Source organism: Rhinoderma darwinii, chromosome 8, assembly GCF_050947455.1.
Source record: "Rhinoderma darwinii isolate aRhiDar2 chromosome 8, aRhiDar2.hap1, whole genome shotgun sequence".
Classification (NCBI taxonomy): Eukaryota; Metazoa; Chordata; class Amphibia; order Anura; family Rhinodermatidae; genus Rhinoderma; species Rhinoderma darwinii.
The window spans coordinates 16,646,659-16,673,229 of NC_134694.1; the positions used below are offsets into that span (position 1 = coordinate 16,646,659).

The 26,571-nt window shown below is 43.5% G+C and overlaps 1 protein-coding gene across 1 annotated transcript; it reads right to left on the minus strand.

Moving 5' to 3' along the window:
• Positions 1 to 892: 892 nt before the first annotated feature.
• Positions 893 to 26,050, minus strand: PLP2 (proteolipid protein 2). The gene is made up of 5 exons (XM_075834187.1): positions 25,891 to 26,050; positions 11,853 to 12,008; positions 7,704 to 7,799; positions 2,115 to 2,205; positions 893 to 1,249 (listed from the first exon to the last, which is right to left on the minus strand). Exons 1-5 carry the CDS (start codon positions 25,984 to 25,986, stop codon positions 1,230 to 1,232), a joined length of 459 nt encoding a protein of 152 aa, XP_075690302.1. The 5' UTR covers positions 25,987 to 26,050; the 3' UTR covers positions 893 to 1,229.
• Positions 26,051 to 26,571: the final 521 nt, after the last annotated feature.

Sequence of the window (26,571 nt, forward strand, 5' to 3'; positions counted from 1 at the left end):
ACTTTAAAGGAAATCTCCAGGGTTCAAGTGGAAATCTGTTAGGACAGGCATGTTTTTACCTTTAGGCCGGGTTCACACGAGCACATTAACGTCCGTAATGGACGGACGTATTTCGGCCGGAAGTCCCGGACCGAACTCAGTGCAGTGAGCCGGGCTCCTAGCATCATAGTTATGTACGACGCTAGGAGTCCCTGCCTCTCCGTGGAACTACTGTCCCGTACTGAAAACATGATTACAGTACGGGACAGTTGTCCGGCAGCAAGGCAGGGACTCCTAGCATCGTACATAACTATGATGCTAGGAGCCCGGCTCCCTGCACTGAGTTCGGTTCGGGACTTCCGACCGAAATACGTCCGTCCATTACGGACGTTAATGTGCTCGTGTGAACCCGGCTTTATTTAGCTGTGTGAATTTTAAATGGCTGAATTGAAACAGAACTACTTCATAAGCTGTGCCTGGTATTGCAGCTCAGCCCCATTCACTTGAAGATTGACAGATCAGGCGAGACTTTCATCCTTCGGGTATGTTCACACGCAAACTCAAAAACGTCTGAAAATACGGAGCTGTTTTCAAGCGAAAACAGCTCCTGATTTTCAGACATATTTTAAGTCACTCGCGATTTGTCCCAAGAAGTGTCCTGCACTTATTTTTCGCAGCCCTTTTTTTACGTCTCCATTTTTCAAAACGGCCACATAAAAAAATGGCCCATTGGAACAGAACGCTGTTTTTCCAATTGCAATCAATGCGCAGATGATTGGAGCCGTTCTCCTATCGATTTTTCGGCCGTTTACGGCACGAAAGACGGCCGAAAATAGCCCGTGTGAACCTACCCTTCATGTCAATTATGGTTTGTGACTGGTTTACCTCATTCCCTACTTTACACTGTGACAGCCACGGTTATAGATACATTTATTGATGTACTGTAACAAATGTATTAAAAAAAGCTCAATATTATTTGTAAAGTATACTCCTATAGAGGATACATCATAATTAACAACAAACAAAACTAGCACACACATACATTTTGCCATTCATGTAGAAAACACCATTGCATATATATATATATATATATATATATATGTGTGTGTGCCCAGAAACGTTATCCTCTGTGGTGCAATATTTCCTATGCCGCCAGATTCCTCATCACCAGCTGCAGTCGGTGGTCAATGGCATGTTGTTTTCTTGCAGCTTGTGTGAGACTGATCCCTCCAGCTTGTACAAAGTAAATGTTAGATGTTATCAGGAGACTCTGAGGAAAGGAAACAAACAGGTTGTCACATTGGGAATTGGTAGATAAAAAGTTAAAGGGGGTGTCTGATTACAAGGGTTTTTACTGCTAGGAGCCAGGTGGTGAGTTTTTGTTGCCAGGTGAACCGCTTCCTCGATGCTCATTTTCTTTACAGTGACGTTGTAGGGGAAATGACATATTATATGGTGCCCATTAAAATCAAGTGGCATGTACTGATTACCACGGACAACCACGGAACTCCTCAGAGCTGTCCAAGATGTGTATAAAAATAATACCTGTATAATTGCTCTAGTTTTTACCAGTACAGGTTCCCCCGTCTTAAGGCTTTTGCACGTGGCCATATTACGGCTCAGTTTTGTATGGAGGTGTAAAAGGCTCCCATAGAGATGCACACGGGCTGTACCTGCAACTAGGTATGCCTCCAATTTCATACAGAAGTTTTTGCTGTGTGAATCAGAGAGAGAAAAAACGACTTGCTCCATCACAATCCATGAAAATTGTGGACTCCGTACGAAGGTATTTTTCCCTAGAAGCACAAACGGCCCCCTATAGAGCCTACACAGTCCCACACGGGGGGGCCATGCGGCTCCGTACTAGGGACTACACTGACGTACAGGCTCCGTGCACACAACTCTGCCTTGTGCATGTCCCCTAACAGCCATTGGGAGGGGGTAAAAAAAGGAGCAACTGCTGACAGTAAAAGTGTGTGTGTGTGTGTGTGTGTGTGTGTGTGTGTGTGTTTGTGTGTGTGTTTGTGTGTGTGTTGTATATAAAGAATAAACTACAAATCATATATGCAATAATAAATAGGGGATCTGGACTGGTAAAAACAAACATTCTTCCTGTCTAGTAAAATTTTACTTACCAGTTGCGGCTTGTGTGTGTGTTTTTCTTAGTGTAGGAAATGTGATAAAAGCATCATAAGCAAACAGGATCCCTGCCAGAAGTCCGAAGACCTGTATACAAAATGAGACGTTTTTCCAAGATTGAGTTTTGCAACAAAGAGCATAAAGGTAAAACACAATGGCAGAGATTTATCATAACTAGTTGGCCAGAGCAACCAATCAGATTATAGCTCTCATTTTCCAAAAGTCCTATTGAAGATGAAAGAAGGAATCTAAATGGTTGCTATGGGCAACTTCTCCACTTTCATTTTGCCTTGTATTGATGCACACAAGTCCCTATTCCTCTCAAGTATAAAGCTAAATACAGAATTCTGCTGGTTACTTGTAACCAGTGCATTGTGAGAGCTCAGATGACAGTTACACAATTACAGGGGAATTTCAGATTTTATTTCATTTATTTCTAGTATATGGAATAATAAAAATTTTTAACATACATGTATTTTACATTTTTCTGATACACCTTCTTACCAGTGCCGTTGGCCCGTCTGCACAGTAGAATGGTATAGTCAATGAATCAGTCCTGTGTAAGGCATCCAAGGGCTAACAGAACGGAACTAAACATGGAGTCAGTCATGTGACACCCACCCATATATACACACACGCACGCACGCACGCACGCACATATACTTTATGTTACCCCTGATATTCAGTTAGTAACAGGGTTACAATTTGTCAACTCTTCCATTTCTACCAAGGGTTACCCTATTTTTAACCCCTGCTCACCAGGTAGCCGGAGAGGGGCCACAGCCTACCACAAAAAAATTAAAAATCGTCCATTATCTATTGGATTAATTCAATACCCTCTTAGTTTCTGGCTGTTGTTCAGCCCTGGGCGCAGCTGCACTGGGCATTCTCAAAACATCCTGACGCTGGCATGCTCCAAACATGAGCCGGGAGTGATAAGGGTTAGTATATAGACTGATCTGGGGTCTCAATTAAGTTAGGGGTCTCCTATCTGACATTAATATAGTGCGTCTAGGGTCTGAATATATTTAGGGGATCTGGTCTAGGGACTGATATTAATATAGTAAGTCTGAATATATTTAGGGAGTATGGTCTGGAACCTGATTTAAATGTAGGGGGTCTGGATATATTTAGGGCTTCTGGTCTGGGGTCTAATATTAATGTAGGGGACTGAGTACATTTAGATACGCCCTTTTATATAGGCCAGGCCTTCAAAAAGGCCACTCCAATTTTTGCAGAGATTCGCTTCCTAAGTGTCACCCTGTGAAGGGCTCTCCCAGGTTGATATCTCTGGGGTTATATGACATAAGTGTGCTGGGTCAACATACATCTATGGGCCAGCTTAACCCCTTAACGCACCATGACGTAACTGTACGTCATGGTGAGCAGTAAGTTCGCGCACCTTGACGTACAGTTACGTCATTGCTTTGACAGTTAACCGCCGCGCGGCGCTACACCGCAGCGGCGGTTAACTGTGCAGGGTGTCAGCCCTGCTCTCCCCGTTGCCGATCAGCGGCCTGTCGCCGCTGATATCGGCAGTTAACCCCTTAATTGCGGCGCTCGATTTTGAACGCCACAATTAAGATCTTTAGTGCCGATCGGCAGCCCCCATGTGAAATCACGGGGGCTGGCGATGGTACCCATGGCAACCGGACGCCAGACAATGGCTTCCGGGTTGCCATGTACAGAAGCCTATGAGGACCACCCCGAGGGTGGTCGTCGTAGGCTTCCTGTCAGTGTGACTGTCACGTCACAATGACAGTTGAAATGCATTACACTACGTGTGTAGTGTAATGTATTCCAGCAGCGATCAGAGCTGCAAGTCTAAGTGTCCACTAGTGGGACAAGTGAAAAAAGTAAAAAAAAGAATAAAAATGTTTTAAAAAAAGTGTAAAAATAAAAGTTAGAAGTGATATAAACAAGAACTGCTTTTTTTCCTATAATAAGTCTTTCATTATAGGAAAAAAAATGAGCACGTAAAAAAAAAGTACACATATTTGGTATCACCGCGTTCGTAACGACCCCAACTATAAAACTATAATATTATTTTTCCCGCACAGTGAACGCCGCAAAAAAAATAAACGAAAAACAATGCCAGAATCACTATTTTTTGGTCACCACCCCTCACAAAATATGTAATAAAAAGTGATCAAAAAGTCGCATGTACGCCAAAATTGTACCAATACAAACTACAACCCGTCCCGCAAAAAACAAGCCCTTACACAGCTTTTTTGACTGAAAAATAAAAAAGTTATGGCTCTCAGAATATGGTGACACAGAAAAGACATTATTTTCTAAATAAGTTATTTTATTGCGCAAACGCTGCAAAACATAAAATAACGTATATACATCTGGTATCGCCGTAATCGTACCGACCCGCAGAATAAAGTATAATAGTCATTTATAGCCCAGGGTAAACGCTGTCAAAAATAAATAAAAATCATTGTCAGAATTGATGGTTTTTGGTCACCTTGCTTGCCGAAAAATTGAATAAAAAGTGATCAACAAAATCGCATGTACCCCAAAATGGTACCAATGAAAATTACAGATTTTCCCGCAACAAATAAGCCCTCACACGGCTCCGGTGGTGAAAAAATAAAAAAAGTTCCGGCTCCCAGATTATGGCGATGCAAAATGTGCAGAGTGTTCCAAAAGTGGATAAGATCGGGCACCATTTATCAGTGCGACACCGGCCACATATCTGTGGATTATTATTTATTTACCCCATTATTATACCCTCTTATTATGCCCCTGATGTACTCTGCCCAGCCTACATGTGCCCCAACATTATAAACTGAAATACCAGCAAAACGCCAGAGCTACTACCAAGCAAAATATGCGCTCCAAAAGCCAAATGGCGTCCCTCCCTTCTGAGCCCTACAGCGTGCCCAAACAGCCGTTTATGTCCACCGATATGGCATCGTACCAAAAAATGGTACCAATAAAAACGACAACTCGTCCCGCAAAAAATAAGCCCCCACACCGCTCTATTGACAGAAAAATAAAAAAGTAGTGGCTCTTGGAAAGCGGAGAGGAAAAACGAAAAAGCAAAACATGAATCAGTTCGTAAAGGGTTAATTACTTTCTAATGAAAAAACATTTATGACCACATGTGGGGTATTGCCGTACTCGGGAGAAATTGCTTTACAAACGTTGGGGTGCATTTTCTCGTTTATCCTTTGTGAAATTGAAAAAATTCAACATTTTAGTGGAAATAATGTTGATATTAATTTTCACGGCCTAATTCTAATAAATTCTGCAAAAGACGTGTGGGGCCTAAATGCTCACTATACCCCTAGATAGATTCCTTAAGTGGTGTAGTTTCCCAAATGGGGTTACTTTTGGGGGGCTTCCACTGTTTCAGTCTCTCAGGGGCAAATTCGACATGACACCCAAAAACATTCCAGCTAAATTTGAGCTCCAAAAGCCAAATAGCGCTCCTTCCCTTCTAAGCCCCGGTGTGGGTCCAAACAGTAGTTTATTACCACATATGGGGTATTTACGTAATCAGGAGAAATTGTTTTACAAATGTTGGGGCGCTTTTTCTCCTTTATTCCTTGTAAAAATTAAAAATGGCTACCTTTTTTCAGAAAAAAAGTAGATTTTCATCTTCACATACTAATTCAAATAAATTTAGCAAAAAAACTGTGGGTTCAAAATGCTAACTATACCCATAGATAAATTCCTTGAGGGGTATCGTTTCCAAAATGGGGTCACTATTGGGGGGTTTCCACGGTTTTCTTCCCTCCAGTGCATTGCAAACGCGACACGGCACTGAAAACTATTCCAGCAAAATCAGAAATCCAAAATCCAAATGGTGCTCCTTCTCTTCTGAGGCCTGCTGTGGGTCCAAACAGCAATTTATTACCACATATGGGGTATTGCTATAATCGGAAGACATTGCTTTACATATGTTGGGGTGTTTTTTCTACTTTATTCCTTGTAAAAATTTAAAATTTCCTAATTTTTTCACAAAAAAAGTAGATTTTCACCTTCACATACTAATTCAAATAAATTTAGCAAAAAAACTGTGGGTTCAAAATGCTAACTATACACATAGATAAATTCCTTGAGGGGTATAGTTTCCAAAATGGGGTCACTTTTGGGGTGTTTCCACTGTTTTGGCAGCACAAGGCCTCCTCACACCTGACATGGTACCTAAAATATATTCTAATAAAATAGAGGCCCAAAATCCACTAGGTGCTCCTTTGCTTCTGAGGCCTGTGTTTCAGTCCATTATCACACTAGGGCCACATGTGGGGTATTTCTAAAAACTGCAGAATCTGGGCAATAAATCTTGAGTTGCATTTCTTGGGTAAAACCTTCTGTGGTACAGAAAAAATTTATTACAAATGAATTTTTGAAGAAAAAAAATGAAATTTGTAAATTTCACCTCTACTTTGCTTTAATTCCTGTGAAACGCCTAAAGGGCTAAAATACTTTGTGAATGCTGTTTTGAATACTTTGATGGGTGCAGTTTTCAAAATGGGGTGATTTATGGTGACTTTCTAATATATAAGGCCCTCAAAGCCATTTCAGAACTGAACTGGTCCCTGAAAAAATAGCCTTTTGAAATTTTCTTGAAAATATGAGAAATTGCTGCTAAAGTTCTAAGCCTTGTAACGTCCTAGAAAAATAAAAGAATGTTCAAAAAACGACGCAAACATAAAGTAGACATATGGGAAATATAAACTAGTATGTATTTTGTGTGGTATTACTATCTGTTTTACAAGTAAATACATTAAAATTTAGAAAAATGCTAATTTTTGCTAATTTTCTCTAAATCTTGGCGTTTCTTACAAATAAATATTGAATTTAATGACAAAATTTTTTCAGTATCATAAAGTACAACATGTCACGAGAAAACAATCCCAGAATCGCTTGGATAGGTAAAAGCATTCTGGAGTTATTACCACATAAAGTGACACATGTCAGATTGGCAAAAATGGGGCTGGTCCTGAAGGCCAAAACAGGCTTAGTCACTAAGGGGTTAATAGGGCTAATGTTGGAATAATGATTATTATTGTGGTTATTGCAACAACTACTCTGTGTTTGTATTTACTTGTATAACATGACTTCCTGCTTCTAGGTGATAAAACATGATTACAGTACGGGACAGTTGTCCCGCAGCGAGGCAGGGACTCCTAGCGTCGTACATAACTATGATGCTAGGAGCCCGGCTCCCTGCAGTGTGTTCTGTCTGGGACTTGCGGCCGAACTACGTTCCGTCTTTTACGGACCGAACATGCTAGTGTGAATCCAGCCTAGAAAAAACCTCTTACAAAAATGGTATTGTTTCTTATTCTATAGACAAATAAAAACTGGAATATCCCTTTAAATCTTAGCTGTTAAGTCTCATGTCTGAGAGCTGGGTGAAGATACACTGCTGTCTGTTTCTAAGGGCAACCAGCAGAATTTGGAAGCAGTGATGTATATGAAAGGAGAAAGTTATGTGACCAAACTGATAATGCATAAAATCTCTATTTCTGTACCCAGTGATAGGAGGCCTAGGGCCAGAATATAAACATAACTCTGTAATTTTTACAGTCAGTATCAGACCAGATCCGATATTGTTTGTTACTCACCGATCCGGCAATACCAGGGCCATCACCACCACGAATTAGGCAGACTATGGAGAGAATTATGAAAAGACCACCGCCCACAGCAGCACGTATAAAATCCTAGAAATAAAGAAGACATAGTTTCAGAAAATGTCAGGAATGACAGGTACCGTGTAACATTCTCTGTCTTATACCCATAGACAAGGCTGGATTATAAGAAGGGCAGGAAAGGGAATTCTCTAAAGGTGGACGAATGGTCGTTCGGCTGACCACTATTCCTCCTGAATCCCCTATACAGATGCATGCTCGGCTTCCAGATAAGCGGCGGCTTATCTACTACGAACAAAATGATTGGGCATGCTGAAATTCAACATGCCCGACCCTTCTCTCCCCCGACATTTGCCATCAGGGGCGATTCGGGATACCAAGGCCTGCGTCATTTAAGGGCATCCACCAGCCTCAGGACCGGAAAACCAAGCTTTACCCATGTTTCAAGGCCCTTCCCCAAAATACTCAATGCCCCCTGGTATGGTTATAGGGACACCAGGTAGATCCATATTGACATTCACATCTAAACCACATCTATTTAAATCCGTTGTGGATGTGGACATTAATGTGGATAGAAATTTGGACCTTATGGTAGTATTGCTTGGGCACTGTGTACTGCTATTACTATTATCATGGTGGGTGTTTTTGTTTTTTTCAAAAGAAAAGATGCCCCCACACCTTGATCCGGCCCTGCCCACAAACTTTTGCAGATTTTCAGTGTGGATTCTGCTCTGAAGACCTGCATCATATTACAGTAGGAAAGAATCTGCTTAGAATTGAAAGCATTCTGCGGATATTTAAATCCACAGCATGCAAAGAAGGAAATCTACAGAAAATCTGCATGGAACACATTTTGCTGCGGATTTGGTGTAAAATCGGAAGAAATTATGCGTCACCTCTGGCCTTGGCCTTGGCCTTGGCCTAAATTGGTGTTTTATATTTTTAGGCAAAAATGTGGTCTGGCTTAGACTGGGAGGGGCATACTATGGAAACACTCCAACTTGCCTTAACTTTAAATTGACACTAGAGGGCGCAACAATCCAATATATGGAATATCCTAGTGAGTGATTATATCAACAGATATGTAGATACACTATGCAGCACTCAGGTTGCTCAAACATGTTAAAGCGTAAGCGTCTGTTCACATCAGCTTTGGGGGTTCCGTTCCACCTCTCCGTCGGAGGAACTGATGAACAGAAAGCCGAACGGAAACCATACCTTCCGTTTGCATTACCATTGATTTCAATGGTAATGCTTCCGTTGCAGTTGGTTTCCGTTCCGTAAAGTTTCAGGGTTTTTTTTCGCGGAAACAATAGCCCAACACTGATGTGAACAGACACTAAAGCTGCACTTTCAAAAAAAAAAAATTTATATGTCATAGTAACATATCAGAAGTTTTGATTGGTGGAGATCCAAGTGCTGAGACCCCCACCATTGCTAAAATTAAGATGTAAGGGTGCTCAGCTAATCACTCTGCACCTTTGGCTGTGCTCGGCTCTCCTCGTCAGCCTGAAGACGGCTCACAAAGAACGTCTATGAGCCCGTTTTCAGTCTAAGGCATTATTCACACGAACGTGTTTAACGTCCGTCATACGCGTGTGAAAATCATGCGCGTCGCACGGACCTATGTTAGTCAATGGGGCCGTTCAGACATTCCGTGATTTTCACTTAGCGTGTCCACTGCCTAAAACTCACGACATGTCCTATACTTGGCCGTTTTTCGCGCATCACGCACCCATTGAAGTCAATGGGTGCGTGAAAATCACGCGCAGCACACGGAAGCACTTCCGTGTGTCGCGCGTGATTCGCGCAACTGTAGAGCAAGAAATGAAGGAAAAAATAAAACCACTTCCTTCATTTCTTTTTCTAAACATCAAAACCGCGTGTCATAAGCATGGCATATGCCTCAAAATCACACTGCCAACACTGAGGACACGCGGAACGGCAACGCGCAAAAAACGCAGTGTGTTTTGCGCGCGCAAAACGCACACGTTTGTGTGAATAAGGTCTTAGGGTATGTTCACACGCCCTATTTTCGGGCCGTAAACGCCCGAAAAACGGCTGGAAAATCGGAAGCGGAACGCCTCCAAACATCTGCCCATTGATTTCAATGGGAAAAACGGCGTTCTGCTGGGCCGTTTTTTTACGCGGCCGTTTTTCAAAACGGCCGCGTAAAAAAACGGCCACGAAAAAGAAGTGCAGGTCACTTCTTGGGACGTTTTTGGAGCCGTTTTTTATTGACTCTATGGAAAACCGCTCCAAAAACGGGCGTAAAAACTCTGTGAAAATCGATAGTGGCTTAAAAAACGTCTGAAAATCAGGAGCTATTTTCCCTTGAAAACAGCTCCGTATTTTCAGACGTTTTTGAATCAGGGTGTGAACAAACCCTCACAAGGATCAGTGATTACAGCCGAAAATCGGCTCCAAACATGCCTGGATTTAGAGGATTGAAATGAGCCTCGTATTTTTCTGCCTGAAACATAAGCCGCGTGACCCTACGTAAGAGTACGAACACACATGACAGATACGCGGTCTAAAAATACACAGCGTATCCGTCCTGGAAGTCGCACTAAATACCGCCCAAAAAAACGCACCAAATTGTGGTGCAGTTCTTCGGGCAGGATGTCTGTTGCGGAAATCCTGCAGGAATAGTAAAAATTACACTTACCCCCACTGTAGTCATGGCGACATGTCCCTCTCTTCTAAATGTAGCAAGGCCTCCTGGGATTACACTGTAGAATAGAGGACCGTGTCGCTAGGATTTCGGCCAGGGGTAAGTATAAGCTTTTTTTTATTAATTTCAAATAAAAAAAGAACTTTTTTTTTTACTTGCGATTTTTTTTGTCACAACACATGCCTCTTTCTTGCGGGTTTTACCTTCCCATTGCATTCAATGGAGAAATCCTACCAGAGAAGAGAAACGATTTCGCAGCCTAAATTTCGCTCGTCTGACACGATGCAGGACCTGGGGAAGTGACGTCACAGCGTGATCTCTCGAGAACACGGCTGTGTCTGCACTGCCAGAAGCTGGGCGTTGTGAAGAGAAGTGGATGATACTTCTCGTCAGAACGCCCAGCTAGTAAAAGAAGTAAACACGCCCCGATGTACGCACATAATACACGCCCACTTGTACTTTTACTTTTCAACACGCCCAGTTGTACTTTTGCAAGCCTCATTTGCATAAATACGAAAATGGTTATAACTTGGCCAAAAATGCTCGTTTTTTAAAAATAAAAACGTTACTCTTATCTACATTGCAGCGCCGATCTGCTGCAATAGCAGATAGGGGTTGCAAAATCTGGTGACAGAGCCTCTTTAAACTGAGCAATTATCCCTACAAATCTCAGGATGGATTGAATGGTAATAACTCCTACGTGTAAATGGCAATGTACACCTTTGAATGGAAAAAAATAAATAAAATGGAAATTTGAAAAAGTTTTTAATCAAACTCGCGTTTTTCGCTGCATTTTTTTACGCCCATTTTTTAAACCGTTTTTCTATAGAGTCAATGGAAAACGGCCCCAAAAGCGGCTCAAGAAGTGACCTGCACTTTTTTGCGGCCGTTTTGAAAAACAACCACGTAAAAAAAATGGTCGTCGGACCAGAACGTCGTTTTTCCCATTGAAATCAATGGGCACATGTTTGGAGGCGTTCTGCTTCCGATTTTTCGGCCATTTCTCGACCGTTTACGTCCCGAAAAACGGCCAAAAACAAGCTGTGTGAACATACCCTAAGGCTTAAGGTTTATGCACTACACACAAGTTATTAGACCATGCATCAAGGCAGCAGACAAGTTTATCTGATTATTCTTAACACAAACACGGGACATCAGACAGAAAAAAATTAAAAGCATGTGACGCCAATGTCTTTCTTTTTTTTTTCTTTACATGGGTATATTAAGTCTGTACAGGAAACATTTATATTGTGATTTTCATAACGTATCCAATAGTGCCCATACCCCTACCCCTGAAAGTTTCCCCCTTCCACTGGGCAAACCCAGGATTCCTGTTGCTGGTGAATAGTGGGTGATCCGGGCAGGGCAAAACAGCATTCAACCGGCAATTATCTTTCATGTAGGCGCATGCTATTTCAAACCCCACCTCTGGTGCATTGGTCAATACTTACAGTCCAGCCCCAATGAATGAACGGGACCTGTTGGTCATACCGGGCTGCAAATATGACAAAAAAGATGACCGCTAATATGAGTTCTGTGATTGCAATGCCAAGGTATCCAGGAGTGTTTGAGGCCGCGTAACAAATCAGGATAATAATGCAAATGGCCTGTGGAAACAAAAATACACATGGCATGTTAACCCATTGTTGGCACCCCTCCCTCCAACAAGTATAAGAGCCATACAGTACAAAATACTGAATGGACCAAAAAGCACTTTCATAAAGTTGCCTAAATAACAATACTATACAGTGTCACCACCACCATTCACTGCAGAAATAATGTACCCGAGCAGTGCCACGCAATGCCACCATACTGTGCTCAAATACCACCAATATACAGTGAGCAAATGACACCTCCATACATGAAGTAACCTAATTATAACAGTGTTAATCAATGTCTAAACACAATTCACTCAGGCTATGTTCACACGTCGCAATTTTGTACAGATCTTGCTAAAGATTTTTGCAGAATTGCTGCGGATTTCACCCTTTGCATTGCATATTTCTGCGGTTTAGGAGCTTCAATCTTGAAACATAGAAACACGTGCCACTGCAAATTGTTCTGCTTTATGCGCCGCCCCCCCCCCCCCTTATTACTCTGACCAAACCCCAAAAGTCAACCCTAGTTGTAATCTCCAGATAGACTGTAGGGCTTACAGCAGATTTTCTAAAAAAAAAAACAAGTGGACAAGCAGCCATACACTCTATAATTTGGCCTCCGCCTCCTCTAACTTCTAGTTCCCATTGTGCAGGCAACACGATCCACTGCAGACCGGGCCATCATCGTTGGTGGGCAGATCATGGGCAGGTGGCAGCTGTCGGCACATTTCATTACATATAAGGGACTTGAGAGCGGCATACACCAAACATTATCCAAGCAGAAGGAATGTCCATTGATCTCCCAATTATATAAATGAGGCTTGATAAGACTATTGTATAGCGTATGGACATCTTTACATGTAGATCTTTGAGCAGATCTCAGCTGTTGCTCCATATGAAGCCAAATCTTCAGCTCGTCATTCAGTCCACTAGTTTATATGATCCGGCTTCATTCTTCTCACAGTGACAATAAAGGACTCACTGTAGTATTAGAATTATTTTCATTCTTGGAGATTTTTAGCTGCCACCTACGTACAGTCTTGAGAGCCCTTCTGTGTTGAATTCGTATTCAGTCTATGGATTAAAGCCAGGAAAACCCACCAAAAAAAATCTCTTCAGGCCTTGCAACTTGATTTTTTTAAAATGTTTTGACTTACACATTAACCTCATCTTAGGCCTCATGCACATTTGCATCCACATACAATCCACAATTGTGGATAGTAAGGGTATGTGCACACACACTAATTACGTCCGTAATTGACGGACGTATTTCGGCCGCAAGTACCGGACCGAACACACTGCAGGGAGCCGGGCTCCTAGCATCATACTTATGTACGATGCTAGGAGTCCCTGCCTCGCTGCAGGACAACTGTCCCGTACTGTAATCATGTTTTCAGTACGGGACAGTAATTCCACGGAGAGGCAGGGACTCCTAGCGTCGTACATAAGTATGATGCTAGGAGCCCGGCTCCCTGCACTGTGTTCGGTCCGGGACTTCCGGCCGAAATACGTCCGTCAATTACGGACGTAATTAGTGTGTGTGCACATACCCTAAAGGGCACATTATATCCTATGGGCCAATGCACAGGACTGTGGTTTCCATGGTCCTGTGCATTGCCCGGAGCCTGGACCGGAAAAAAAATAGAACGTCATTTTACGGGGCTCCTTGAAGTCAATGCACTCTTGTGTGTGCACAGTCCGTGATAGCAGACGGCCCACGGATGACACTCCGTAGCCCGCCCATGCCATAATCACCGTCGTGTGCATGAGGCCTTCATTTTCACAGAACAAGATAAAATATATACAAATATGCATTATATTATGCTAAATACAAAAAAAATTATTTTTTTTTTTTTTTACTAACTCAGGCTCCATACACACGACCTTAAAAAATCTCTGTAATTGAAGACCGTAATACGGTCCACAATTACGGACCTGTTTGGTTCTATTGGCCGCAGACACCTTTCCGTATCGCTATGGATAGTTGTCCGTGTCGTAGAACTGTACCACAAAAGATAAAACATGTTCTATCTTTTGCTTTTTATGGGCCGTGCCCGCAATCGCAGGCTGTGATTACGGGCACGGCCATGTGCATGAGGCCTCAGATTATGTTCACATCTGCGCTAAGGATTTTGGTTCCATCACGGGAGCAGAACAAAAATTTATTTAATGCTGTGATGGATCCATCACATGACGGACACCAACAGCGCCCAACTTTAATTAGCTGGGTTTTCGTCATGGTGTACATAATTTTCCCAGAAAAAGAAGCGCAGAATGCTGCATTTTTGACGGAATCTGTGACAAAGGCTCATGTTAAAAGAGCCTAAAGCTGAACTCTACCTTAAAATTCAGCTGTGACTACTAATATACTTCTTCCTGCCATGTTCCCTGACAGAAACGTGGAAAAAACAAGGTGATTTTCTTTCACTGACTAACTAAATAGCTGAGTCAGGGAGTCAGAAATAGATATTTTACCCTGCAGACTTCCTATTTTATTACGTAGGAAAATTAAATAGTGAATATTGTGCTACTTCCATCTCATAGGCAGGCACAGAACAGCTAAATTATACTCTGTGGAGAGGCATTATAGGGGCATTATCCTGCATGCGGGCATTTTACTGTGTGGAGGCAGCTGTGGGGGAGCACTATAGGGACAGTATACTGTGTGGGGGCACTAAGGGGTCATTACACTGTCGGGCCAGTTATGGGGGCATTATACTGTGTGGGGGCAGCTTTAGGGGCATTATACTCTGTAAGGAGACACTATAGGGGCATTATACTGTGTAGAAAGGCATTAGGCTGGGTTCACACGACCTATTTTCAGACGTAAACGAGGCGTATTATGCCTCGTTTTACGTCTGAAAATAGGGCTACAATACGTCGGCAAACATCTGCCCATTCATTTGAATGGGTTTGCCGACGTACTGTGCAGACGACCTGTAATTTACGCGTCGTTGTTTGACAGCTGTCAAACGACGACGCGTAAATTGACTGCCTCGGCAAAGAAGTGCAGGGCACTTCTTTGCAACGTAATTTGAGCCGTTCTTCATTGAACTCAATGAAGAGCAGCTCAAGATTTACGAGCGTCACAGACGCCTCGTATATTACGAGGAGGAGCATTTACGTGTGAAACGAGGCAGCTGTTTTCTCTTGAAAACAGTCTGTCTTTTCACACGTAAATGCCTGCTATCGTGTGCACATACCCTTATAGTTAAAAGATACTGTGTGGGGGCAGCTTTCGGTACATTATATTGTGTAGGGAGGCACTATAGGGCATTATACTGTGTGGGGAGCACTAAGGGGTCATTACACTGTGTGGGGCCAGCTATGGGGGGGGGGTTATAATGTGTGGGGGGCAGCTTTAGGGGCATTATACTGTGTAGGGAGGCATTATAGGGGAATTATACTGTGTGGGGGCAGCTTTAGGTTCATTATACTGTGTAGGGAGGCACTATAGGGGCATTATACTGTTTGGGGCAGCTATAGGGGCATTATACTGTGTGGGGAATCTATAAGGGCATTATACTATGTGGGGGCAACTAAGGGGTCATTATACTGTGTGGGGAGGCCACTGGGTTGGGGCCCACTCAGATGTGTTTCACCCCCAGTGCTAAAAACCTAGATATGCCTCTGATGGCCACTGATGGACAGGTCATGTCACATGACCCACCATCAGCGGCCATAGTTGGGCTTCAGCAAGGCACAACACAGGATACCTTGAGCCAGCCCCATCCCCCGGCCGCACAATTGTCGTTGTTTTCAATGTTGCAGGGACTTATTTTTCGAATGGAGCTAAGTAACGGCATTTAGCATTGGGGCTAAGCAGTGTGGGGTCCCTAAAAAAAGTCTTGGCCAAAAGCGGGTCCCGGCCTCAGAAAGTTTGGGAACCACTATCCTAGGGGACTTGAACTAGTGATCGTTGGATCACTTGCACAATATACTGCAATTCTTATGTACAGTATATGGTGTTTTTTATCAGCTCCTATGAAACCCTGCTTTTTTTAGGGGGTTTTTAACGGCTTAGATGCCGCGGTCACTTTTGACCACAGCATTTAAGTGGTTAAACGTTTGGAATCGGAGTTATCTCCGATCCCAGCAGTTGCAGTGAGATGACGGCTGTAACATATATGGATAATATGGAGTTGGCTTAGCCCCTTAAACACGTTCCATATCCCCCTTCCTACGTAAAATGTCGGGATGGGGTTAACTTACTATTACTGAGATACTACTTAAAGGGGTTGCGTTATATATGTAAATTGTCCTCTAGTAATTCAATCCCTAAACAAATCTCAGGAACCAGATTAAATGCAATATTACTGAACGGGAAGCTATAAAATTCCCATTAAGGCTAAATTCACAATAGTGAATATTGTGCTACTTCCATCTCATAGGCAGGAACAGGAACAGCTAAAGGAGCTCTCTAGTGGACCCCACCAAACAGCTCCCCCTATCTCAGCTTCCTGGATTCGAAAAACCGCATACGTTTTTATCGTGATTTTGTAGAAGCTTTGTAGTTAGCACGGAAACAACGGCAAATCGTGGTAAATATACATGCGTTTTTTAAGTGCAGTTTTTGGCCGCACCGTGTGAATACACCCTAAGGCCTTATTCACACGAGCGTGTCCATTTTGCGCGCGTAAAAATGCAACGTTTTTGCGCGTTGCAGTTCCGTGTGACATCCATATACGGTGCAAGTCTGAGTTTTTTTACACATGTATGTCACCCGTATGTCAAGCGTTTTTTACGTCCACAAAAAAAACTGAAGGAGGTGTTTTTCTTTTTCTCATCATTTTTTTAGCAACTGTTGTGTGAATCACGGACAGCAAACGGATGACGACCGTGTGCCGTCTGTGATTTTGATGCACCCATTGACTTCAATGGGTGCGTGATGCGCAAAAAACGCACAAGTATAGGACATGCAGTGAGTTTCACACAGCGGACACACGCTGCGTGAAAAACACTGAATGTCCCCATTGAATTGCATAGGTCCGTGTCACGTCCGTTGTGTTAACGCGCGTAACACGGATGTGAAATACGCTCGTGTGAATAAGGCCTGAGTCTCTTTATTAGAATTACAAATACATGCTGGCCATTCAAATTAATGCAGAGCGGGAACTGCTCTCTGTTTAGTCTCCCAGAGGAAGGTCACGACCAATAGACCACTTTGTATGATGTCTATATGCCCTAAGGCCGTGTCCCCACATGGCCAAGTACTGCGTCTATTCAAATCGTAGAAATTCTGCCGCAAAAATCAAAAAAACAAAAATTCATACTTACCCAGAACTCCCTGCTTCTTCATCCATATTGGCCTCCTGGGATGACGTTTCATCCCATGTGACCGCTGCAGCCAATCACAGGCTGCAGCGGTCAAATGGGCTGCAACAACACCCTGGGAGCCAGAACGGACAGCAAAATAGGGTGGCGTCACCATGACAATGGCCACGGTAAGTATAAACTTTTGGAGGGGTTTTCTACGCTGCTTTCCGCATCGGAAATTCCAGAATGTGCTGCTGGTGCCAGGTGGGATAGGCTGTATAGTTTTTACGCAGCGTATCCGACCCGTGGGAACCCGGCCTAATAGTGCATAGGAGAGTAGACAATCCCTTTATTCTGGATAAAAACAACGCGCAGAAGCAAAAACGGCTGTAAAATACGGAGCTATTTTCAAGGGAAAACAGCCTCTGATTTTCAGCCTTTTTTGATGCGTTTTTTTATGGCCGTTTTTGGAGCTGTTCTTCTATTGCCCGATGAAAAACGGCTCCAAAAACGGCTCAAGAAGTGACATGCACTTCTTTTTACGAGCCGTTTTTTTACCGGCCATTTTTTCAAACGGCCGCGTAAAAACGCGCCATGTGGGAACGGAACGCCGTTTTTCCCATTGAAATCAATGGGCAGATGTTTGGAGCCGTTCAGCCCCCGTATTTTCAGCCTTTTTCCTGGGCATTTACGGCCTAAAAAACTGCTGAAAATAAGCTGTGTGAACATGCCCTAATACATCAATTCCTATCCAGTGTAAATTGGTTTCCACCTATATGTTATAGAAGTGAAATGCACAAAATAAAATAAAGTTTGTTCATTAAAAAAAAAAAAATCAAGTCTTGAAGTTGAGAAAGAACATTAGGGGCTCAGTCAATGGAAAGTTCTAGCGGTCTTCACTACTGCTAGTCTACACGTGTACATGAGGCCTGGGTGTGCCAGGAAGCGCGCGCCCCCCCCCCCCCTCCTCCTTGCATGTATATTACTCATTCTTTCCCCAAAAGAAGCGGCGAGCACTATGGATGGCAATCTCTGCTGAAGTAAAGGGGCCGTGGTTACTTAAGACTGTAAAATATTAAACACCGAGCGTGAGTCATGCGGCTTGTAATATATTTCTGCATGAAGTAACAGACATCCTGTAGAACTTTTATTGTAGAGAGTATTTGTCTTATAGTAAAGTCTAGGTTACACTTTGATCTCTGAGCGCTGATCTCGGGGACAAGGCTGAAGGTAAAAGCCGAGATGAGTTACCTATATAGATATCTATTGTAACCATACTGCTGCCCATATAGATCATTTATGTAAACAAACATTGTCTCCACCGGCTGTCGTGATTGGCAATAAAATGTTAACACAGTATACATAAGAAAGTATGTGGCTGATGCACACAGCTGTATACCGCCTCTGAGTTTTAGGGCGCCATAATGCAGCACCCACAGAAGTCTATGGGGTCATACGGTAGCTCTGTATGCTTTCCATTACATATTGGATCCATATGGAATCTGACAGAGAAAAAAAATGGTATCCTGCTCAATCAATCAATTACGGAAGTTTTCTCTGGAGAGAATATCTCTGTAACACGGAGGCATCATATGGAAGTGTTTTTTTCGTTAGGCCATCCTTATTAAAAACATATTTTAATTTCCACACTAGTAAACTCATTTATGGCTACTGCAAATCATTTTATTACACACAGTGCCCTCTGGCACAGTTTTCTTTACTACATTTAGTCCACTGAGGTTTCTATTGTTTTGACTTTCTGCATAAATTGTAATTTAACTATTGTCGCTGCAGCCATTTTTCGGTTTTTCCTTTTCTCTTCCCCCACCTTCTACAAGCCATACCTTTCTTTCTGTCAATACAGCCGTTCACTCTGCCTGTTAAACAATGTTATATTGTAATAGTTTTTAAACTTTTATGGACGTAACGACTCCAATTATGTTAATTTTATTATATTTTCCATATTACTTTTGGGGTAAATGGGAAAAGGTTTGTTTTTTTAAGTTTTAAAATGTAACTTTTTTGTACATAACAAAAAAAACTTTTTTTTACTTTTTAGTCCCCCTAGAGCAGCGTTTCCCAAACTGTGGGTCGCGACCCTCTAGGGGGTTGTGTTAAGACCTCTGGGGGGTTACGATCCACTCACCGATGTCCCACTTCCAATTGTATCTGCGTCCTCAGGACGCAGCTACAGTTAAATGAAATGCTGGAGCAAGGAGGTCACGGTTCCTTGCTCCATCATTCACTATGAGGTGATCCGTGAGCGGCACAGCGCAGACAGGCGCAATGTAGTGACGTCATCTTGCCTGTCTGCACCTATTCACTCATAGCACAGACCAAAGGAGTTGAAAGATCGCCTCCACTCGCCGTGGGAACAGGGATAGGTAAGTAATTATTTTATTATTTCACTATTAGGCACTATGGGGGGCATTATACTGGGTATAGGGTGGGGGCTGATATGGGCAAATATACTGAACGGGGGCAGCTGTGTGGGTATTATATTGTGTGGGGCAGCTATGTGGGCATTATACTGTGTGAGGGCAGCTATGGGGGCAGTATACTGTGGGGGGGGGCAGCTATAGGAGCATTATACTGTGTGGGGGCATTATACTGTGGGTCACAACTATAGGGGCATTATACTGTGTGGGGGCAACTATGGGGCACTACACTGTGTAGGGGAATTTTACTGTGTGGAGGCAGCTGTGGGGGAGCACTATAGGGGCAGTATACTGTGGGGGGCACTAAGGGGTCATTACACTGTGGGGCCAGCTATGGGGGGCATTATACTGTGTGGGGCGCAAGTTTAGGGGCATTATACTCTGTAAGGAGACACTATAGGGGCATTAGACTGTGTAGGGAGGCATTGTAGGGAAAATATACCGTGTGGGGGCAGCTTTCGCTTCATTATACTGTGTGGGAGGCACTATAGGGGCATTACACTGTGTAGGGACAGCTTTAGGTGCCATATACTGTGTAGGGAGGCACTATAGGGCATTATACTGTGTGGGGAGCACTAAGGGGTCATTACACTGTGTGGGGCCAGCTATGGGTGGGATGATACTGTGTGGGGCAGCTTTAGGGGCATTATACTGTGTGGGGCAGCTTTAGGTTTATTATACTGTGTAGGGAGGCACTATAGGGGCATTACATTGTGTAGGGGCATCTGTAGGTGCATTATACTGTGTAGGGAGGCACTATAGGGCACTATACTGTTTGGGGCAGCTATAGGGGCATTATACTGTGTGGGGAAGCTATAAGGGCATTATACTATGTGGGGGCAACTAAGGGGTCATTATACTGTGTGGGGGGCCCACATAGTTGGGGCCCACTCAGATATGTTTCACCCCACTATGCTAAACCCCTAGCTATGCACAATTGTCGTTGTTTTCAATGTTGCAGGGACTTATTTTTCGAATGGAGTTAAGTAACGGCATTTAGCATTGGGGCTAAGCAGTGTGGTGTCCCTAAAAAAAAGTCTTGGCCAAAAGCGGGTCCCGGCCTCAGAAAGTTTGGGAACCACTGTCCTAGGGGACTTGAACTAGCTATCGTTGGGTCGCTTGCACAATATACTGCAATACCTATGTATTGCAGTATATTGTGTTTTTTATCAGCTCCTATGAAACCATGCTTTTGGCCCGTAGGCTGCCATGACCACCATCGGCACCCCAGAATCGTGTTGAGGGGTGGCGATGGTCTGGAGGGGGCCGTCCCCTGGTTTGTTTTTTTAACGGCTTAGATGCCGTGGTCACTATTGACCACAGCATTTAAGTGGTTAAACGTTTGGGATCGGAGTTATCTCTGATCCCAACCGTTGCAGTGAGATGACGGTTGTAACATGTATGGACAATATGGAGTTGGCTCAGCCCTTAAACACGCTCCATATTCCACCTTCCCAGCCATGACGTAACCCTATGTAAAATGTTGGATGGGGGTTAACTTACTATTACTGAGATACTACTTAAAGGGGTTGCGTTATATATGTAAATTGTCCTATAGTAATTCAATCCCTAAACAAATCTCAGGAACCAGATTAGATGCAATATTACTGAACAGTAACTATAGAATTCCCATTATGGCTAAGTTCACATCTAGTTTTGTGCACACGTTTGTGTTATACGACTACTTATACGTTTTTATACGTTTGCGTCCGTTCTTCCAAAAACGTATACATTTGTTCTTGGAGCTAAAATTGTGTAAAGTCAAGATTTCCCATATATGTTGAAAACAACGTATACGTTTTAGGTTTGCAAACATAGGGTTTAAGATTGCATATATAGTCCATATGTCGCCATTGACTTCAATACAAATAAAAACGTATATGTGTGGAAGAGTACTGAAAAGCGTGGTAGAATACGCGTTTTTTACTGCAGAAAATGGTGACATCTCCTCTGAAAAACGCAGCAATTCAGTCCTCTTTCCGCAGCAGGAATTGACATGCTGCGGTCCGAAAAATACGCATCGCAGGTCAATTTCTGGCACAATGGTCGTGTGCATGAGGCTTAAAAACGACATGTGAACCTAGCCTAACACTTTGCAGTATTGGTATGTATTTCTGTAGCAATATCTACAGATAAATTCAAAATCATTTACTAGAACTCAAGTATTCTGTAAATTGACACAATAGTCATAAATTACAAGCAAAGCAAAAGTCAATAATAAGAATAGGAGTTTTTTCCAACATGTCCAAAAACTTTTTTTTAACAGATGCAAATTCTGTAACAACCCTCCCCCAAACATAATAGTGCTGGCACATACCTTGGCCTGGGTGTAATCTTTTGGCCCCTTCTACCATAAACAATATGATCTCTTCTAAATTAACCTGCACAGGTAACTATGTAGCTTTAGATATATAGACTCCAAGCATATACTGGTTACAGGCTAGGCAAAGTTTGAAAGACCAACTTCCCCCCGTATTACATCAGGTAGACTGCTCCATGATTATAGAACCATACCGAAGAAAAGAGCATAACGTCTGGGTATACAAGAGTATATCAATTTTATTTATAGAAAATAACATACATTTAAAAGCACATCATAAGAAGACTCTAGTACTAATACTGTGGTACATCATACAGCACAGAACAATATTACGTAACAGAATGGTACAATAGGGCAAACCCATATATACTACCCACACAGTTAGATATATAATGTATTTCATCCAAGTGGATTATATACTGATAGTCCACAATGTCCTCTCGGTTATGTGGCAACAATGAATACTACCTGGCCACAATGGGGTCACATGGGGAGAATCAGTAAATAAACGGTGAGCAGTTGTAATGATGCTGTCTTACCCATTCAAAAAAGAAGAAAATATCAGAATACGTCCGTGCTGAGAGGTCCACAGTACAACCCCAACGCGCGTTTCGCTATCTTTGGTCTCTTCCTCAGGGGGTACCTATATGACCTAGGCAATCACCCCAAGTCCGTCACCATCTATAGGCCTCCACCACCATCTATAGGCCTCCACCACCATCTATAGGCCTCCACCACCATCTATAGGCCTCCACCACCATCTATAGGCCTCCACCACCATCTATAGGCCTCCACCACCATCTATAGGCCTCCACCACCATCCATAGCCCTCCACCACCATCTATAGCCCTCCACCACTATCTATAGGCCTCCACCACCATCCATAGCCCTCCACCACCATCTATAGCCCTCCACCACTATCTATAGCCCTCCACCACTATCTATAGGCCTCCACCACCATCTATAGGCCTCGACCACCATCTATAGCCCTCCACCACTATCTATAGGCCTCCACCACCATCTATAGCCCTCGACCACCATCTATAGCCCTCGACCACCATCTATAGGCCTCCACCACTATCTATAGGCCTCCACCACCATCTATAGGCCTCCACCACCATCTATAGCCCTCGACCACCATCTATAGGCCTCCACCACCATCTATAGGCCTCCACCACCATCTATAGGCCTCCACCACCATCTATAGGCCTCCACCACCATCTATAGCCCTCCACCACCATCTATAGGCCTCCACCACCATCTATAGGCCTCCACCACCATCTATAGGCCTCCACCACCATCTATAGGCCTCCACCACCATCCATAGCCCTCCACCACCATCTATAGCCCTCCACCACCATCTATAGGCCTCCACCACCATCCATAGCCCTCCACCACCATCTATAGCCCTCCACCACCATCTATAGGCCTCGACCACCATCTATAGCCCTCGACCACCATCTATAGCCCTCCACCACTATCTATAGGCCTCCACCACCATCTATAGCCCTCGACCACCATCTATAGCCCTCGACCACTATCTATAGGCCTCCACCACTATCTATAGGCCTCTACCACCATCTATAGGCCTCCACCACCATCTATAGGCCTCCACCACCATCTATAGCCCTCGACCACCATATATAGCCCTCGACCACCATCTATAGGCCTCCACCACCATCTATAGGCCTCCACCACCATCTATAGGCCTCCACCACCCTTCGCCCCCGTCAGATGGGAGACCAGATGGCTGCAGTAGATAAATTGGTTGATATACATTAGATTAATGTTGTGATCCGTAGGCAATCGGCTGGCTTCACATGGTCCATTTTTAGAATGTTTTTTTTGTTTTGATTGATGAGGAACATGGGAGTTTATCTTTCAAAACTATAAAAATGCATGCTAAAAACGCATCATGTGAACCCAGCCTGAAAAACATCTTTCAGACTGAAAAATACGAGACTTAAAACAGCCTCTGAATCCAGGCGTTTGTGAAGCTGATTTTTAAAGCGTTTTTTATTTTTGCAAGAATTTTTTTAAGGGTATTTTAAAGCGTATTTTGAGGCGTCTTTTCAAAGCGCTTCCTGAAGTACCAAATGGAAAATCAGCTTGTAAAATGCTTCAAGAACTGACATGTCACTTGTTTTTCACAAAGCGTATTTTCACGAGGCGTTTTTAAATTCCGCAGCGTTAAAATACGACTCTTTTGAACTACACCGTGTATTTCCCATTCAAATCAATGGAAAGCTGTTTGCAGGCGCAATTCCAAGTGTATTTTGGTTTTGTGCTCTGAAAATAAGCCGTGTAAACATGACCTAAAGTGTAAAGGGGCCTCCAACTGTCCCCCAACTGCAGATGTCTAGGGCAACGGGTATTTACGTGTGTATGGTGTTTGTATAGTATTTGGTTGTATGGTACTGTAGTTTAAAGTGTATACCGCTGTATGGTGGTTATATGGTATATAGTGTTTACTTTGGTATATATATAATTTCCTTTCAACTATGTGGGTGCAATCACACACGACCCATAGAATTTTATGGGCGCTTCCGCAATTGCAGACGGTTACGGATGTGCATTTGTGGACAGTAAAGACCCTTACCGTCATGTGCATGAGGCCTAAAGGTTAAGTTCACATGTAGCATATCACTGCCTAATTTCCATCAGGAAAATTCCATAACGTTTATAGTAGCAGCAAAGTAGATGAGTTCTCAACAAATCTCATCCACACACTGCAGAGAAAACCCCCACAAAAGATGTGCGGAACTTGACTTGCTGTACGGTTTTTCAATACCTAGCATGTTAATTTATGTTGCAAAAATGCTGTGAAAATTCAGCGAAGAAAATCCTGATGGAAATTCAGCTGTGTTTACGCTATGTCTGAACGTGCCCTAACAGCCCGATTTTAAAGGGGTTGTTCCATAGAGATTTTTCTCAATTAGAGAGAAGACCAGCAGCAAAGAGCACAGCTCTGGAGGACTCGTATTTACTTTAATGGGTGCCATGTAAAACGACATCACACTGCAGGAGAAATTTGGATGCCCCCACAGTTATGGAACTGAAGGGGACAACCTCTTTAATCCTGACCCGCACATCCCAGCTGTATTCCCTATGAAGGTTCAGTATACACATACAAGGCACTTCCAAGAGAGACCCCGCTGTTGACTTTGGCTGTGAGGGTGGAAACTGGTAAAAACTTACATACCCTCCCAGTCACTAAAATATTTTCCTGTCCTCGTCACACCTGAGCGGCGCAGATAGTCCTATACTTTTCTCTGAAGATGGAAGGATTGCGTTTATTTTCCCAGATACTGGAAAACCTTCCAGGGCAAAAGGCGTAGCTAGATTTTCCTTCATCCAGGGCAAAAATGGATCTTGCTGCCCTAGACTTGTATCTAATACATACCCTGCCTAAGTTAGCATGGCTTGGTAGTGTCCACTAACACCCAGCACCTAACCTGCCAGCTTCTCCCTCAGCTCTGCCCCTTTGAATGGTTATAAATGTTCACTTATGAATGCCATCTACACACATATTGTCTGCCTGTATCGCATGACCTGCCAGTGAATAAGTTGCACAGCCCTGCCCATGTCCACACACTGGCGCTACTGGTCTCATTCAAAAGCTGCAAGTCTGCACTCCCACCCTCCCTGATACAACAACACATGGTCATAAAAAGCAAACACTGAGGGTGGGAACAAGATTAGGAGGGAAAGAGGAGAAAGAGAGAGAAAAAAAATATATATATATTACATATATATACACAAGAGGGGGTTACAAGAAAATCTGAAGTGAAGTAGGATGGAATTTAGGAAAGAAAATGGCAGGGAGAGGAGAAAGAGAGTGTGCCATAGAGAGAGGGAGGTGGGCACTGCCACTTACTATTTCTACTGCTAGAATCACTCCTTTCCTGGACCGTATATAGGCTTTGACCAGGCTCATGCAGCTGGCACTCTGCTCGGGTCCGGAGTCCGACATGCTGGCATACAGGGGTACGGATGGAGCTGGCCAGGCGCTGCGGGGAGCTGTCACTGGGCGTGATACAGGGCACTCCCATGGGCGGGCACGGGAGTGCACAGTGTCAGGCTGCTGCCGTGTAAGGAGATGAGAGGCTAGGTCTTACCAGAGGAATGCTGCTCTTGTTTGTTTCGGAAGTCTCGAAGCTTTCTCTGTGTAACCTGCAACAATGTTACTCCATGGTCTCACAGGATGATGGCACACAACGGGCAGCGCTATAAAGGAGGATGCACAGAAGGGGGTAGTTAGCAGAGCTGCCTATACGTTAGGCTGGCAAGTGAGGGGCAGCTGGCACAGGAGGAGATATTTAGCAATGCCCGTTCAGAATGCTGGCAAAGTAAGTTATATAGAATTTCGTCTAAAGGCAGTTGGCACAGGGGGAAATATTTTGCAGAGCCCAAACAGGAGGATGGTAAAGAAGGAGTTATCTAGCCATGCCGAGCAGGAGGAGGCACATACAGGGGACTGGTGCGGAAGTGGTTAATTAGTCATGTCCCCCATATAGCATATGACACTGGCACAGAAAGGGTTATGTTGCAATGCGCT

Bases quoted from the DNA above. Each gene is read 5' to 3' on its own strand.
- PLP2 (XM_075834187.1), bottom strand. From the start codon at position 25,986: ATGTCGGACTCCGGACCCGAGCAGAGTGCCAGCTGCATGAGCCTGGTC. The intron at 7,800-11,852 runs GTAAGTATTGAC...CTTTATTTCTAG, and splicing joins TCATTCATTGGGGCTGGACT to GATTTTATACGTGCTGCTGT. The intron at 2,206-7,703 runs GTGAGTAACAAA...TTTTGTATACAG, and splicing joins GCCCTGGTATTGCCGGATCG to GTCTTCGGACTTCTGGCAGG.